This window comes from Hetaerina americana, unplaced genomic scaffold, assembly GCF_022747635.1.
Source record: "Hetaerina americana unplaced genomic scaffold, ioHetAmer1.1.p SCAF_45, whole genome shotgun sequence".
Classification (NCBI taxonomy): domain Eukaryota; kingdom Metazoa; phylum Arthropoda; class Insecta; order Odonata; family Calopterygidae; genus Hetaerina; species Hetaerina americana.
The window spans coordinates 517,652-535,151 of record NW_027287041.1 but is presented as its reverse complement, the minus strand read 5'-3'; the positions used below and the strand labels follow the sequence as shown (position 1 = coordinate 535,151).

Sequence of the window (17,500 nt, the reverse complement as noted above, 5' to 3'; positions counted from 1 at the left end):
AGTACATTAAAATATGAGTCCAAATCATATATTTCTTTGTCAACATAGTCACTGTTAAGCCTCTCAATGTTTCTCCCAACGTGTGACAAGCTTTTCTCATTCCGTCACCGACAAACTCTTAATACTTAACTCAAATCCACTCGACTTTTTGACAGCTGTACCTTCATCTTATAATCATCGGAGCCGTAATGATTATTACCCTTTGAGGTAGTACTTTTAGTTGATAAGGAATAACATAATAAAAATCACAATACAAGACATTGCATTAAGTGGGATTAAGGAGGATGGTCTCTTGGAATCGTTTCAAATGCCTTAAGCTTTCGCAATAGCCTCTCCAGGTATGTCTGGAAGAGCATTTTAATGTCATATTTGCAAGATTATTATTGGCTGGCCAGGCTGCTGTGTTTTAAACACGACAAACTCAACTTCGCAGGTGTTTTATAGTCTTTATATACTGAAAAGAATTTTACCGTAGCCCCTCGTACCAGAAAATCAGTCAAATAAACTTGGCAAGCATCTGAAAACACAGTTAAAATATGTTTTATCAAAAATTTTGGCTTTTCCAGACTTGTAACCACGAAGTTTTACTACCCATATCAGATTGACGGTAGACCAATCAACACCATTGTCACCACATATTAAACAGCCTTTAAACAGTGTTTATAATCTCAGGAGGAGTCACTTTTATAATAGTCACGCGGTTTAAACTCGCAATTGTTGACATATATAGCACAGAATACTAGAACACGTCTCCATACTTCATCTGCTTCTCAAAATACTACACTGGATGAATTATAACGACCTAAAACCTAACCATGCGTGTTGAGAGGTGAATGTTACTTCCACATGCCACAGCAGTTGCTTCCGGAGGTCATTTTGTTTGTGTTACCAGAGCACGTCTCCATACTTCATCTGCTTCTCAAAATACTACCCTGGATGTGAATGTAATGACCTCATGCCTACGCATGCATGTTAAAGGGGGGGAATGTTACTTCAACATGCCAATACCAGGAGTGCTTATGGAAGTCATTTTGTTTGTATTACAAGAACACATCTATATACTTCATCCGCTTCTCAAAATACTACACTGGACGAATGTAACGACCTCAGAACTATGCATGGGTTTTTGGGGGAAATGTTACTTCCACATGCCAACCAGGAGTGCTTCTGGAAGTCATTTTGTCTGTAATACTTGAACACATCTCCATACTTCATCTGCTTCTCAAAATGCTACACTGGATGATAATGTAACGACCTCAAATCTATACACGCCGTTTGAGGAATGTTACCTCCACATGCCAACCAGGAGTGCTTCTAGAAGTCATTTTGTTTGTGTTACCAGAAAATCTCCACACTTCCGCTTCATTAAATACTACACTGGATGATAATGTAATGACCTCAAACCTAAGCATGCATGTTGAGGGTGGAATGTTACTTCCACATGCCCATACCAGGGGTGCTTCTGAAGGTCGTTTTTTTGTGGTCTACGTGCATTTTTGTGTTAGTTTTCAGCCGAAGCTCATATTATTATTAAGCCGACGCTAGCTTTGTAATAAGGCTTATCTCTATGTTAAACCCTACTATATCTTAATTAATAATAATTAATTATTAAATAATATACCTGACCTGTTCAGGGTCTGCCCTGTTCCCAAAGGTATTGAAGTTTTATTTTTAAAAAAACCAATAAAAAAAACCATGCCATATCTATGTTAGAATTTGATGGAGAACTGAAAATGGTGCAAATTTAAGCGGCTGTATTTATTACCCTATAATAGTGATAGAAATGACGTATGTGTGAAAAGAGTGATAATTTATTGCATTATACCTGAAAGTACAATTTTAAATCTTTGAGGAATTCCACTGTCAAGTACAGGGTGCGTTCTATAAGTAACGCAATTATATATTTGAAAAAAAATTTATTTATTGAACAGGTTTGTCTGCAAACTCTTAAAAATCTTCAAAGTACATTCTTTGGATGGTTGTTCATCGAAAACCTCTCCCTGGTCCTCCTTTAAGGCCTTTAAACACCTCAAAACTTGTGAGTGAGACAGAGCAGGGTCCCCGTAAGCTTTATCAATCATTTTGTTTATCTACTCTTAAGAGATTTTATCAGTTTAGGGCTAAACTTAATGATTTAACATTGCTTGATCATCGATTCCAGTTATTTTGTGGCGTGTTCAACATGCTGAGGTTTACAGTAACTTGCATACTGCTGCTTCCACAGCTTTGAGAGCACTGAGACTGGTTTGGTGGCAAAGTTTAACGTCCAGCCAACCCCTTCCAAGTGGTTTGGTTGCATTCCGACCAATAGGTGCGATGTGAGAATATCATTTGCATTACTTATGGAATGGACCCTGTAAATACCCGCACGGTTGTACAATGCAATTTAATTTGTGTCTTTGTTTTTGTCGATGATATTGAATTGATCATGTCTGCATACTGTCTTTAAAATCATTGTTTTTTTCATAGAAATGCGTGAATTTAATACATATTCTCTGGTGATTGCGCTAAAAATTGTTCATTTTGTCTGATATACTACCTTGATCAAAACGTTCCCGGAATAACCACCGTGTGGCGCTCCCATCGTTCCGATTTGAGTTCTGTTTTTTTTGTTAAATTGGTACATCTGTTGTTGATATTCCCTTTAACTCTTAGTGTCATAACTTGACATTTGCAAAAGTTACGGTCGGTTTTCGGTATGTCCATCAGTGCTTCCTGCGATTTTTCCATTACTTCCTCTCGGCTGCTAAAACGCGTTCCCCGTAATGGTTTTTTAACTCGATTGAACAGAAAGAAGTCACAGGGAGCCAAATCAGGTGAGTTCGGTGGCTGTTGGATGGTATTTGTTGCATTTTTCGTCAAAAAATTACGAATAATGATAGCACTGTGCGACGGTGCGTTATCATGGTGCAAAACCCACGAGTTTTCTGCCCACATTTCTGGTCTCTTTCGGCGAATTGCTTCACGCAAACGTCTCATAACGCCCAAATAATACTCTTTGTTTACTGTCTGGCCTTCTGGCAAAAATTCATGATGCACTACACCGTTGTAATCCATGAAAACCGTCAGCATTGCCTTCTTTTTTGACTGAAAACGACGTGGTTTTTTTGGTCTCGGCTCATTTGGTGAACGCCATTCACTTGCCTGATGTCTGGATTGCGTGTCGTACTCATAAACCCACGTCTCGTCTCCAGTAATGATCCTTTTGATGAATGTGGGATCGGATTCAGCCTCGCAAATCATGTCTTTTGCGACGTCAACACGGTCTCTTTTTTGCATGAAATTGAGGTCTTTTGGCATGCTACACGACGGAAACCCAAATCATTAACCACAATGTCTTGGGCGGATCCATAGGCAATGTTCAAGTCCTCCGCTATTTCTCTGATGGTTAATTTGCGGTTATTGACCAACATTTCTTTTACTTTATCAATTTTTTCACCGACTTTCGATGTCGATGGTCTGCCACTGCGTTCATCATCTTCGATTGACTCACGACCACTTCTGAACCGCTCGTGCCACTGGTAAACGACCGTTTTTTTTAGAGAATCGTTGCCGAAACACTTTTCCAACATTTCCAACGTCCGTGCGCCACTAAATCCGTTTTTTACGCAAAATTTAATACAAGTTCGTTGTTGCAAATTTAAATCCATTTCTGCAATTGTAAAAAATCGCCAACACACACAGAGATAGATGTACTCTTGGCTACGTAACTTTTGCAAATGTCAAGTTATGACACTAAGATTTAAAGGGAATATCAACAACAGATGTACCAATTTAACAAAAAAAACAGAACTCAAATCGGAACGATGGGAGCGCCACACGGTGGTTATTCCGGGAACTTTTTGATCAAGGTAGTATGGCCGTCATTATTCCTTCTTGAAGGCATGCCGGGGTGCGGAGGGACAGCCTGGAGTATATGTCGCCAAAAGTGGTTCTCAACCGAGAAAAATGATATCTTTACCCGTACATTCTGACATTTTAATTGCCAAGAGTCAATCCGAAGGTACGTAGGCAATTAGGGACAATGCAAATCACAAGTGTAAGCTGGAAGGTACTCCTCCTGACTCAGAGATGTCATTCAAATCGGCAGAAATCAATTTGATCCTGTCCAGCAGAAGCACAATTGATGCCTTAAGTTAACATTTAAAGGATATGCAAGTGAAACATTGATGTTCAGTTTAGTATTGTAGGGCTCGGAAACATGGGATTGTTGAAAATTGACTATAAAATTGACAGATCTAAGTCAATTTGCTATTGTAAATTGTGAGACGTTGACAGCATCAATTGTTGGCAGTGTTTTGTAATGAAACTAAGAAAATTGAAAAAATACATTGAAATTACCAGATAATGTAATGAATAAGCTTTTGTAAAGGGGAAGACATTAATAATCACCACCTGAGGTTGAAAATGTTATCATGGTTATTCTATGGCTCAGAAACCTGGTCTTTGGAAAAAGGCATCATTTTAGTCGCTGTCCTTTTTATTACTTCTGTTTGCAATTACAGAAAAATAAATTGATAAATTCCATCTTAGTTGTAAAATAAATGAAAAGTAATGGTAAATATAAAAGTTTGTAACATAAATATTCTGTGGCTCAGATACATGGTCTTTGCAAAAAGGCATGATAAAGCCACAATGTTCATTTTAATACTTCTGTGTTCATGTCCAGATGAAGACATTGATAAATACCAACTTATGTTTATGGTTTATAAAACATAATGGTGAATACTTAAATGTGTAGCGTACTATAATCTGTGGCTCGGAAACATGGCCACTGAGAAAACTCATTATTAAGCCTTTGTTCCTTTTAATTCTTGTGTACAGATGAAGAACAATCAATTCCATCTTAGATTTAAAATATAAAGCATGATGGTGAATTCTAAAATGTTTATCATAGTTATTCTGTGGCTCGGAAACGTGGTATGTGGGAAAAGTCATTATTAAGACACTATATTCCTTTTAATACTTTTATTTTCATTTAAAAAGGATTACGTTGATAAATTTCTTCTTAGTTTTAATGTGTATGAAAATTATTGATGATTTTTATGAATATTTGTCATAGTTATTATGTGGCTCGGAAACGTGGTCTTTGGGGAAAGTGATTATTGGGCCCCTATGCTCCTGTGTATGTGTTAAGTTCCCTTATTTTTGGCTTTTTATTGTTTATTTCAGGGTATTACTCATTGCGACATCCTCAAAATGGATCATATTTCATCCAGAGTCTCTGCTATGCTCTCGACAAGGATTTCATGAAGAGAGATGAAGAAAAAGATGACATTCTCCAAATACTGACGTTTGCTTCATATTGCGTGGCCTATTATGAATTCATCGAGACTAAAACAATAGAGTGAGTATTAAAAAGTTTTATTTCTTTGTTTATCTTCATTAGTTATAATCCCAAGTTATGTATTGATATGATTTTATCGTAAAAAATACCACAATACCAGGTGTCCGTCAGGTAGGCCGTCAGATTTTGTGACCCTTGGGCAGTTTTTTTTAAAATAAGGTATTTGAATTACCAAATTAAAGGGTTTTGTCATCATTTCTGTCACTGTGTTGATAGCTGCTGACCAAATCGTCTCTTCAATGGTTGTTTTTATATTTATCCAATAGAATAGCTGCATGATTATTCATTTATAAATGGCAAATAATGGTCTTGCATAGTATTTTCAGACCTACACCTTCCGAATTGATGTAAACCTTGTATTTTTACTTATAGACTTTGATTTCGCGTAACTTTCAAATCTATCTGAAAACATATCATTTATTTTTGACTTTAAACTGCCTTGAGCATGTCATGACTCTCTTCCAAGTTTTGCCCAGTTCAATGCAAAACTAGATGCTCAACCTCTATTCTAATGATTGGTTAACAACTATGGAGAGTAACGATGTGACATTACAGAGGTTTTGCAAACGATATACTATACTTTACAAAGGCTGAGAGCAGTTGACTCCAAGCCTTTGTGCACGGTTCTGTAACGACACATCATTACGTTGTAATGACTGGTTCACTACGGAGGTTAACGATGTGATGTTACAGAGGTTTTGCAAACAATATACTTAATCTTTACAAAGGCTGGGAGCAGTTGACCCCCAGCCTTTGTGCAGGATTCTGTAATGACACATCGGTACGTTGTAATGACTGGTTCAATACGGAGGTTAACGATGTGATGTTACAGAGGTTTTGCAAAAGATAGACTTAAACTCCACAAAGGCTTAGAGCAGTTGACTCCAAGCCTTTGTGCAGGGTTCTGTAACATCACATCAATACGTTCTAATGACTGGTTCACTACGGAGGTTAACGATGTGATGTTACAGAGGTTTTGCAAACAATATACTTAATCTTTACAAAGGCTGGGAGCAGTTGACCCCCAGCCTTTGTGCAGGGTTCTGTAATGACACATCGGTACGTTGTAATGACTGGTTCACTACAGAGGTTAATGATGTGACGTTACAGAGGTTTTGCAAACGATAAACTTAAAATTGACAAAGGCTGGGGGCAGTTGACTCTAAGCCTTTGTGCAGTTTGGATTATCATTTGCAAAACCTCTGTAACATCACATTGTTACGTTCTAATGACTGATTCACTGGACAGAGTGTAACGGTGTGACGTTATGGAGGTTTCGCAAATGATTGATCCAAACTTCGCATAGTCATGAAAATGGTATTAATTGACATTAAGGTGCCTTGTCTCATTGGTAACTCTACTTTCGACTCCAAACTAATGAGTAATAGTCGATTGGGGGTGTTCAAGTCTGGGCTAGTGTATTATTTGGGGGCCCAGAACTCCTACTGACCAGAACACGTCAGTAATGTCATCTCTGAAGGTCAGTTTTGGACTAAAATGACACGTAATGAGCTGCTGCACTATCCTGTTTGAAAGAGAAATATTGTCTCCCCCTAGGCCAACAGTTATCAATCCACAGTTTGATGAAAATCTTCATCAAAATTTGCAAATTTGTCAGAAAAATTGGAAAATTCCTCAGGGCCTGAGTATTTCCTTATCAAGAGATTCCCTCAACTGGTTTGCGAATCCTTCCACATTCAACATCTCCTAAGTATTTATACTAATAGCCACAATTTCATATGATAAAGTTAGTTTTATCAGTGAAGTACTACAAAAGAATTGAAATATTATAAAATATCATGCTCCGGGCGAACAATTTTGATAATAACAACTCTCTTGTTTGTACTACGGTCTCGTACGTATACATGCCAGCCATTTTGAGTTATTATGATTGTTTACCAGATGCCTATAGCTTACTAGAATGCCCAGGGAGACTTTCAGCAGAACTATGACATGGCAGGGGAAATTCTAATTGAAATTTGTCCAGATTCAACTGCGGTACACTGTATTGTCTTGTTAAATCTGTGCCAACATGACTGAAACATGGTGGATGTTGATATTTTGAACCTTGAGCATATTTTCTGCATTGAAATCAACTAAAATGTATCCAATTTGCCGTAACTGCAACACTGAACACCTCTAGAGACATAGCAAACATCTTGTATGTTGCGCAATTCCCTTAAATACAACAGTCCGTCAGATAGGCCGTGAGATTTTGTGATCCTTAGGCACTTTTTTTTTGTTTTTATTGTTTCTTATGGGGTTTTAAGGTTTTTTTTAGGCTGTGTTGGGTTATGCTGACTGATTTCTGTTGCTGATGGTTCTATATTTTAGTTTTTGATGGTGGAAATTGATTTATTTGCTTGCAGATTTAAATCTGGAGGTGTACAGTCAGACGTTGGTGGTGGAGAAATGGTGAAAGTTTTGGAGAAGGGGGATATGGTTGGTGCAGTTGAAGGTTTGGAAGTGAAAACTGATTTGGAGTCGGATACCAACGTGTTTACTAAACCGTCTTATACTAAATCAATTTTGAGCGTCACAGAAAGAATGGTTAAGCAACAGCCAACAGTCATTTCGACCTTATTGCAGCTATTCTATCTACGGAACAAGGAAATTAAACCATAAGTGGAGTCGTATACCTATAATCAGAAGTGTTTTGGTTCGAAAAAGAAGCATTATGGTTAATTAGACTCATTTCTTTGGAGATAATCCTGATTAAATGGCATTTTCATGACTATACACGGGTCATATTAACATATTTCCTACTTCCTATCAATTCTAACGTAAATATAAGAGTGTATTTGAATATTTTTCTAACTTTTTATGTGTAAATATGAAGGATGTGGGTTTTTGGATTATTTTTCTAGAAAACGGGAAGAAAAAAATCTTTGGTTTAATTGTTAAATGGTATTAAATTGTATATTAAATGCCGGATACATTTGTATCGAGTATTGTAGGCATCTATATGAATGGGATATGTTACTAATATTTTTTTATAACCCTAGTAACGATATTTTTTCCACCTAATTCTGGTTACATGTGGTGAAAAAACATTGCAATTTTAAAAAATTCGTATCTCACTCCCAGTATGACTATTTAAGTCCTATGAGGGCTTATTCTTTTCGTAATTTAACGTACAATCACGTGATGCAGAGATTTTTTATCCAAAGTTTATAGGAGGAGAGAATAAATCAGTTAAAAAAAAGGCGAAACACGTGAAAAATCTCAAAATTGCGTACTTTCTTTCGTATATTTACGATATATTTATCAATTTTCAACCGAATTGAGTAAATCCAACGGGATTATAAATGGAAATCACAATGATTTAAGAAGATAAGAGTTGTTCTATCCAATTCTGATAAAAAAGGTATTTGTTTTAAAGAAATCTGAAGTGCCCATATTGTAAGATATCGCTATATCGATTCCTTTCGTGGAAATGGGTATAATTAGCTGGAAATTCATTGAAATTGAAACCAAAACCGCGTCTATCAGTAAACAAAGAGCAGATACTCAGTCGCCGTGCAATTACGTGTGTATATAATCACTGTTGAGATTCGTTGTTTCTTTACCGCCCTATGGCTATTTCATATTCTTCCAGAAGTGTTAATTCTTAAAAATTTGATGTCTTTGAGATTTATTTGTGATTAAATGGTGCTAAATGGATATTAATGTATCATTTGTTATGCTTGAAAAGGGAGGCATTAGCGTATTCTATGAAAGCTGTTGATTTTTATATATTAACCATTGATTGCAGTGTAATATTTGAATAGAATAAAGGAATCAGTTCAGAATTACGGATTATACGCTGTTTTTTTTTCAAATATATTAATGTATGCTCACCTTTATATATATATATATATATAACAATTATACTGTTATGTTATGCGACATGGTCTTACGTTCCTGTTCCAATTTCAATAATATTCCAGGGGCCGTTCCATAGCCGCTAAATGTTCCGTTATACGGTAACGTTTCGAATTAGTTCCTGTTCCATCAGCGATCCATTTAAATTTCATTTTTCTGTCCATAATTTCCCCATACTTTCGATGAAAAGAGTCCAAAATCATTCAACACACGGCCATAAACATATCACTCGATTCATTCTGGAACATGTAGTATGAATGAACGCAATGCTATTACCCTCCTATACGATCCAAATTCGTTCCTGTTACGTTACCGTTCAAATTAAAATTTCGCTATTTTCAAAATCACAGTTTTCGTCGATTAAAAAAATAGGTCCGAAATATCTCAATTGGATGTAAAGTGACTCATTTGAGATCAATGAGGATTAAAAAAGCTTTTAAAGCCTCCGTTACACTACCGAAAATTAGCCGAAAACAAGACCATTAAAGTATATTTTAAGTACTGCCAAGGGATCAGTAAATTTAACAGCCCATCCGACGGACGGACACGTAGGCAGTCCACGTCAATGTAAGCATTAGTTAGCCCAATGTTCATAAACGAAAGAATACTGTGGCATCATCACTAAACTCAAATTCCTATGCGGGGAAGTACGTGAAATTTATTATTCATCTACATCTACATAATACCCCGCAAGCCGCCGCAAGGGCGTGTGGCGGGGGGTGTTAGGTCACCAACCGTAAAAAGGAAAAATACCACATGCAAAAAAAAAAACAACACGGAAAATCACACCCACAACAGCGCACACACTCATGCAAAAATCCCTTCATCCAATACTCATGCAAACACATATACCGCAAAACAACTAAAAAACTGCACCCCATGATGCAGCACGGAAGCCATCCTACAACACGGAAGCCAGGACACAACAAGCAAGAAATTGAAACACCACATGAAAATGCACCACGAAACACTCTACCCCCAAAGAGTCTCTAAAAGGCCGGGAATGCGACCCAACGTTGCAGGTAGCAGGAATTTGCCCCCGCGGAGAGGGACGAGGGATTGAAAGGGAAACTTAAAAACATGAACAGAACATGAATGAGGTCATTCGGAAAGAATGGGTTATTATAGCAAAACACATAAGGTTAGTGGAAGAGCATGCATTTAAATACAACTAATTATTTTTTAGACGCTGAGGGTGGCAAGTGGAATTTTTGCTATTTATAACCCTGCGGTTGCTATCCCGTATTGTCCGTGGGAAGAAGGAGTCCTTGAGTCGGCTGGTTCTGGCATCTATTTCCCGAATTTTATATGCATGATCCAAGCGACTAATGTATATAGGAGTATGAATAATTTGCGAGACCTCGGTGCTGAAACATGCGGATCTAAATTTATATAATAATTTAATTATTCATACAGAACACCATAGTTTATCCATAATTCAGCTAATAATTTGACGAAGACACATTTCATTATACCTGTATTGAATTCGCTAAGTGATATGACCAATGTAAAAACAAAATAGCTCGCAAGTTGATTTAAAAATGCATTTAAGACATCCAAACTTGGTATTCCCGACATGATATTATATTAATATAAATATATATATATATATATATATATATATATATATATATATATATATATATATATATATATATACATTCAAACACGAAATCCCGCCAAACGGCGAATAAATACTCATATATACAGAAACATATATAAGGAAAAGGGATAGGAACACGTGTAAAGGACGAACACAATAGAGGTGGGGAAGGCGGAATCGAACGGATCACAAGAGTAAAAATATATATATACATACATAATATATATATATATATAAAAATATATATATATATATATTTACTCTTGTGATCCGTTCGATTCCGCCTTCCCCACCTCTATTGTGTTCGTCCTTTATACGTGTTCCTATCCCTTTTCCTTATATATGTTTCTGTATATATGAGTATATATATATATATATATATATATATATATATATATATATATATATATATATATATATATATATGTGGGTGTGTGTGTATATAGGTATATACACACAGAATAGGGTCTATATTTACAAGAAAAGGGTCTATACTTACAAGAATAGTGTCGATATTTACAATAATAGGGTGTATATGTACAAGAATTAGGTCTGTATTTACAATAATAGGGTCTACATTTACAAAAAGGTGTATACTTACAAGATTAGGGCATATATTTACAAGAATTAGGGTCTATATTTACAAGAAGAGCGTGTATACTTACAAGGAAAGGGTCTATATTTACAATAGAATAGGGTCTATATCTACAAGAATAGGGTCCATATTTACAATAATAGGGTCTATATTGACCATAATAGGGTCTACATTTAGAAGAATAGGGTCTACTTTGCAGGAAAAGGGTCCATATTTGCAATAAAAGGGTCTACATTTACAGGAAAAGGGTCTACATTTACAAGAATGGGGTCTATATTTACAAGGAAAGGTGCTACATTTACAAGGAAAGGGTCTACATTTACAAAATAGGGTCCATATTTAAATGAATACGGTATTCTTAGGCATTCCTGGTTACTTAATCACCTACTTTACTCATTGGATGGATTCTTTCGTGATCTTAATAACATTGAGGAACTTATTTCTACATATTAAGTAAAATATATATATATACTACCTTGATCAAAAATTTCCCGGAATTTATTCAGAATATTAAAAATACAAGTTTATTCATCTAAATCTATATTGTCCCCTTCAAAGTAATCCCCATCGACTGCAACACACTTATGCCAGCGCTTGATCCAATCCTCGAAACATTTTTTATATTCGGTTTTCGGTATGTCCATCAGTGCTTCCTGCGATTTTTCCATTACTTCCTCTCGGCTGCTATAATGCGTTCCCCGTAATGGTTTTTTAACTCGATTGAACAGAAAGAAGTCACAGGGAGCCAAATCAGGTGAATTCGGTGGCTGTTGGATGGTATTTGTTGCATTTTTCGTCAAAAAATTACGAATAATGATAGCACTGTGCGACGGTGCGTTATCATGGTGCAAAATCCACGAGTTTTCTCTTTGTTTACTGTCTGGCCTTCTGGCAAAAATTCATGATGCACTACACCGTTGTAATCCATGAAAACCGTCAGCATTGCCTTCTTTTTTGACTGAAAACGACGTGGTTTTTTTGGTCTCGGCTCATTTGGTGAACGCCATTCACTTGCCTGATGTCTGGATTGCGTGTCGTACTCATAAACCCACGTCTCGTCTCCAGTAATGATCCTTTTGATGAATGTGGGATCGGATTCAGCCTCGCATATCATGTCTTTTGCGACGTCAACACGGTCTCTTTTTTGCATGAAATTGAGGTCTTTTGGCACCAACTTTGCTGCTACACGACGGAAACCCAAATCATTAACCACAATGTCTTGGGCGGATCCATAGGCAATGTTCAAGTCCTCCGCTATTTCTCTGATGGTTAATTTGCGGTTATTGACCAACATTTCTTTTACTTTATCAATTTTTTCACCGACTTTCGATGTCGATGGTCTGCCACTGCGTTCATCATCTTCGATTGACTCACGACCACTTCTGAACCGCTCGTGCCACTGGTAAACGACCGTTTTTTTTAGAGAATCGTTGCCGAAACACTTTTCCAACATTTCCAACGTCCGTGCGCCACTAAATCCGTTTTTTACGCAAAATTTAATACAAGTTCGTTGTTGCAAATTTAAATCCATTTCTGCAATTGTAAAAAATCGCCAACACACACAGAGATAGATGTACTCTTGGCTACGTAACTTTTGCAAATGTCAAGTTATGACACTAAGATTTAAAGGGAATATCAACAACAGATGTACCAATTTAACAAAAAAAACAGAACTCAAATCGGAACGATGGGAGCGCCACACGGTGGTTATTCCGGGAAATTTTTGATCAAGGTAGTATATATTAGTATATATATAGATATATATATATATACATATATATATATATATATATATATATATATATATATATATATATATTGACATTTAAAATTGAATAAAATATTACCATTATCATCAAAATGTTTATTTGAGATGCATGCCCGTCAGAAATCACAGTCTCATCAAACAATTCACTATTTTTGCAGAGTTAACAAAAACATTCCAAAGTGACATTAAAAACGTCGTCAGCTACCAAAACGTTTACAAAATCATACAAACTTCTTCAACAGAATCACAGAATGCTTAATGAAAGTTAAAAATACTTCCTTTTTCTTCCTTTCTGATTACGGCCAATCATTCTCTCTCTTTTGCAAATGCCCAACGTTACCACAATGAGGTAAATTAATGAATCAAAGTTTTCCATTTGATACCATTCGAACAATTCCAGATTATCTAAAATTAATCTGAAATCACCGGAGTTTCGCCACATAGGCAATAGCCTTACGTACTGCCAATGCAATTCATACCGTCAACAGAAACAAATTCGTCCTTATTCATGGTTTTCTTGGCATATGTTGTCTTTATCACAGCATAACAATTACCGTCACAAAGAGACAACATTGCCAATACTGACGTATGCATATAACATATCATAAATTGTTATTATATCGACAATACTGCCTTCATTACATATTATTCTTAAATACAGAAGTATTACAACATAAACAATAATTTATTCTTCATCAAACAGGACATTGACCTTATTTAATGGTGGAAAAATAATAATGTTCAATTGAACATATTAGCTAGACAATTTCTGTGACGATAGGGTGTATACTGACAACGTTTAAGGTGTCGGTAATACCGTCTTCCCTGACAATTGTACACTGATACATTTTCAGAGACAACATTTCTAATTCTTTCAACAAAAGCTGACAATATCTCCACAAACGTTACAGTTGGTTCATAAACCATTTATACTGATCTAGATCAATCCTTCCGGTTGTACCGCGGTATAGTTAGCAGGCAGAGAAGGGAAGCCACAACCGATGCCGTGCATTCTGTTCTGGGAAGAACCCTTATTTGGATTTTTTCCTGAAAATTAAAACAAAATTGAATTAAAAAATGATTTCAATCGATGACAGACATAATACTTATTATTTAAAACAAATGAAATGTATAACATGACTTAATATGAGCCAATCAGAACACAATCCAACACAGCCAATCACACGTGACGTCATAGGAAAGTCCCCCAGGGATCATAAAACTTAACGTCCCTTCGGACGGACAGTTCAACCCAATGGCAACCCAATCAATACCCTTAATCTTAACTACATGAGGAGTCTAGGGGTAACAAACATCAACGTCCAATCCAACGGACTCTACTTTGCCCAACCAGAATCAGCATTAAGCCGCCATGAAAACAGAAACTAGCCTAGGGGTAACAAAAAACTAAGCTCTAACCAATGGACGGTGTACTCTTTAAAGAAACAATTAGGCATTAGGATTATTTTAAGATAGACAATTAAAAGTGCCAAAGGTTCACAAATTTAACAATCCATTCAACGGACAGGGTACAGTTAATTTGCAATCAGGCCAATGGGAAAGTGCCTTGGGGTCAATAGTTATGACGTCCTGTCTGTGGACATCATACCGAACATCATCTGGCATGGTTTATTGGGCCTAAAATTGTAATTAACACAGTTATATTGACAAATCATCATGGTACATGTGAAAGAAATTGTACTAGGCTGTCCAAACAATGTAGGATAATGTGATAATCTCAAAATTGCACCTATTATGTGATTAAGACGTATTGAAATTGATTGTGTGTGGCTGGTATTTGAACTGTGGCCATAGGGGAGTGATAGCTCGGTAACGACCCATTAAAACCATCACCATACTGTTCATTTATTACTTTTTTCATCATTTTAAAGGTTTAAACGCATGAGAAAAAGATAAAATAAAAGATTTCTACTCTTATCGTTCCCTTAAAATATGTTTCCCACGCACGGAATGAAGTGTAACTGCTTCTAATTACATCATACCCAATGGAGAGCCAATTGCAAGCCCCTCTTGCTAACCAATCAAACTAACTAACCTCTTCCAAGGAATAACACTGCAGACAGGCACAGTTCACCCAGCTGTACCGCTCTTGCCCGACAACGCCTTCTTCACTTTCTGTGACTTGAGCTTCCAGTGCCGCACGGTACGCCCGGGGATGTTAAAATGCTCCGATGCCTGTTGCGCACTCGTGCTTTCGACATACTGGACCACAATACGTTTGAAGTCTTCCGAGTACCTGGTTCCCTTCAAGTTGAACCTCCCTGCCGTGGTATTGGCCTTCCATATGGCACTCGGAACACACTCCGGACTCTGGTATTGTATATAAAAGAGATATTAAGTATGTGTATATATATATATATATATATATATATATATATATATATATATATATATATATATATATATATATATATATATTTATATACATATGTAAACCATAAACACAGTAATAATCATCCCTAGAAGGTCGGTTTGGTTGATGGGTGATGGTAGAGTTCACCCAGTAATATAAGCCCTATTTATATATATAGATATTCATATAGCAGTAAAGATAGATTCAAAAACTCGTTTTACCCTCGTACCATTGGAGATCATAATACACACGACAGCAAATGCGTGGGACATAATTAGAATTGGTACTTCTATATATACATTTTTCCCGATACTTTGCAATGTTTCCTTCCGAAAGTAATTCTTTATATTGAATAGACCCATCAGTGTAACAGTTCCATTATAACATCATTTGAACATACTTTTCCTGTTATTAAATATCGTTGAATTTGAGTACTTTCCTGCCATTACTGATTTGCGGTTTTAAAAATTTGAAACTGTATTGACTTAAAATGGAGACCACGTTAGATAACAAATATGAATTAAAATAAATAAACGTCTCCTTAATCACTTACTACTTAATCAATCCAGACATTCCACGTATATACATCTCACAGCCGTTGTGCCACCTCCAAAATAACCCTTAAACCGCACGGCATTACATATCTCCACACCAATGAATAATCATAATTCAAAACGGCACAACCGTACCTTTGGTTCATCCACGGCACATTCCACCAAGCTCTCCGTCTTCACCACAACCAAAGAGGTCTCTCCGTCTTCTCGACTCACACTACCGCCTTGCTGTGCCGCCCATGCCGCAGTCTCGTCTCCTTGTGCCGAAGCGGTCCAGCCCTCATCCATGGCATCGTCACCATCTCGATCGATGTCACCCTCACTTGTCGACAGCTCCTGAAGAGAGGACAACACCATGCATCAGTGGGACGCAACGCAAACTAGGGCGAAAGGGGGAGATGGACAAGGGAGCACGCAAGGATGTCTGGGTCCACGCAACACGGGGATATGAGTATATGCTTCTCAGGGTCCCACCTGAGAGTTATCGTCACACGACGCCAGTTCGTCTTCCTCCAGGGACTCGGTCTTCACAACGACTGCGTTATGGACGCCTTGTTCCTCCTCCTCCGTCCCCCGCAGCCCCGATTCCCCCCCATTCCCTCCCACCTCTCCACCCCAAGCCCCTCCAGCAAACACACTCCCCTCCGACGATATAGCACCCTGAAATACAAAGCCACAAGCGTCAGACATCACACAAACACACATCCTAACCCAGCAATCATCCAACACAATTCCAAAATTAACACGACTGACATTCAAAAAGGAAAAACCACTCATATATCTACATATATAATGATCATGGATACATTACACAGTTATTCAGAGAGATTGAACCAATAAATCCATTCAAATACATGTATACATCGCCTCCCTTCAAGTTATAACGTCCCACCCAACGATAGTCTCTGAAATAGGACTCAATATAAAGATTTGTTTCAGTTTAAAACACAAGAACCCTCTCTTGCGAACGCAACACAAATAGATGGCTAAACCCAACAATTCACCACAATTTACACATCTACAGTTAGACTTTGAGACATTCTCAATACTTCAACTGCTTAACCAAACGCTCATGAAGAGCAATGGACTGTATTATTACCGTGTATGTGCCCATGTCTTCAAGGGACTATTCTGAACGATTTAAGTGATTCATACTGTTGATATGTGCAGTGCTCAGTATGTGATACGTCACAGTCACCAGGTCTAATCCGCGATCACCATAGCCTCTCTCGGTTTTCAATTTTTTCCTGCAGAGCCATCGAAATTTTAAAAAATTCTACGTTTGCCCTTGGCTTCTTAGATAAAGATTCTTCCTAATTCTTGGCATACATAGGAGGTTCCCTAAGGACCTGCCCTGACCTAGAGAGGGCAGTAGTTGTTTGAAAAATATCACTG

General features: G+C 37.1%; 3 protein-coding genes across 4 annotated transcripts in view; 2 read left to right on the top strand and 1 right to left on the bottom strand.

Annotated features, from left to right (window-relative positions):
* LOC139693261 (caspase-3-like) overlaps positions 1-9,095 on the top strand; it is a 14,309-nt gene extending 5,214 nt beyond the window's left edge. For both annotated transcript variants that reach the window (XM_071591368.1, XM_071591367.1), the window contains 3 exons: positions 3,883-4,003; positions 5,173-5,347; positions 7,717-9,095. In XM_071591368.1, the coding sequence (XP_071447469.1) occupies positions 3,883-4,003; positions 5,173-5,347; positions 7,717-7,972 (552 nt within the window). In that variant the 3' untranslated portion in view covers positions 7,973-9,095. The remainder of the gene's footprint in view (positions 1-3,882; positions 4,004-5,172; positions 5,348-7,716) is intronic.
* LOC139693198 (uncharacterized) overlaps positions 1-17,500 on the top strand; it is an 83,204-nt gene that overhangs the window by 33,219 nt on the left and 32,485 nt on the right. The gene's annotated exons all lie outside the window — the stretch shown is intronic.
* The window catches only part of LOC139693269 (uncharacterized), a 16,548-nt gene continuing 12,346 nt past the window's right edge, over positions 13,299-17,500 (bottom strand). The window contains exons 6-9 of the mRNA XM_071591379.1: positions 16,580-16,765; positions 16,241-16,441; positions 15,234-15,508; positions 13,299-14,224 (exon numbers count right to left, since the gene is read on the bottom strand). Of these exons, the coding sequence (XP_071447480.1) occupies positions 15,269-15,508; positions 16,241-16,441; positions 16,580-16,765 (627 nt within the window). The 3' untranslated portion in view covers positions 13,299-14,224; positions 15,234-15,268. The remainder of the gene's footprint in view (positions 14,225-15,233; positions 15,509-16,240; positions 16,442-16,579; positions 16,766-17,500) is intronic.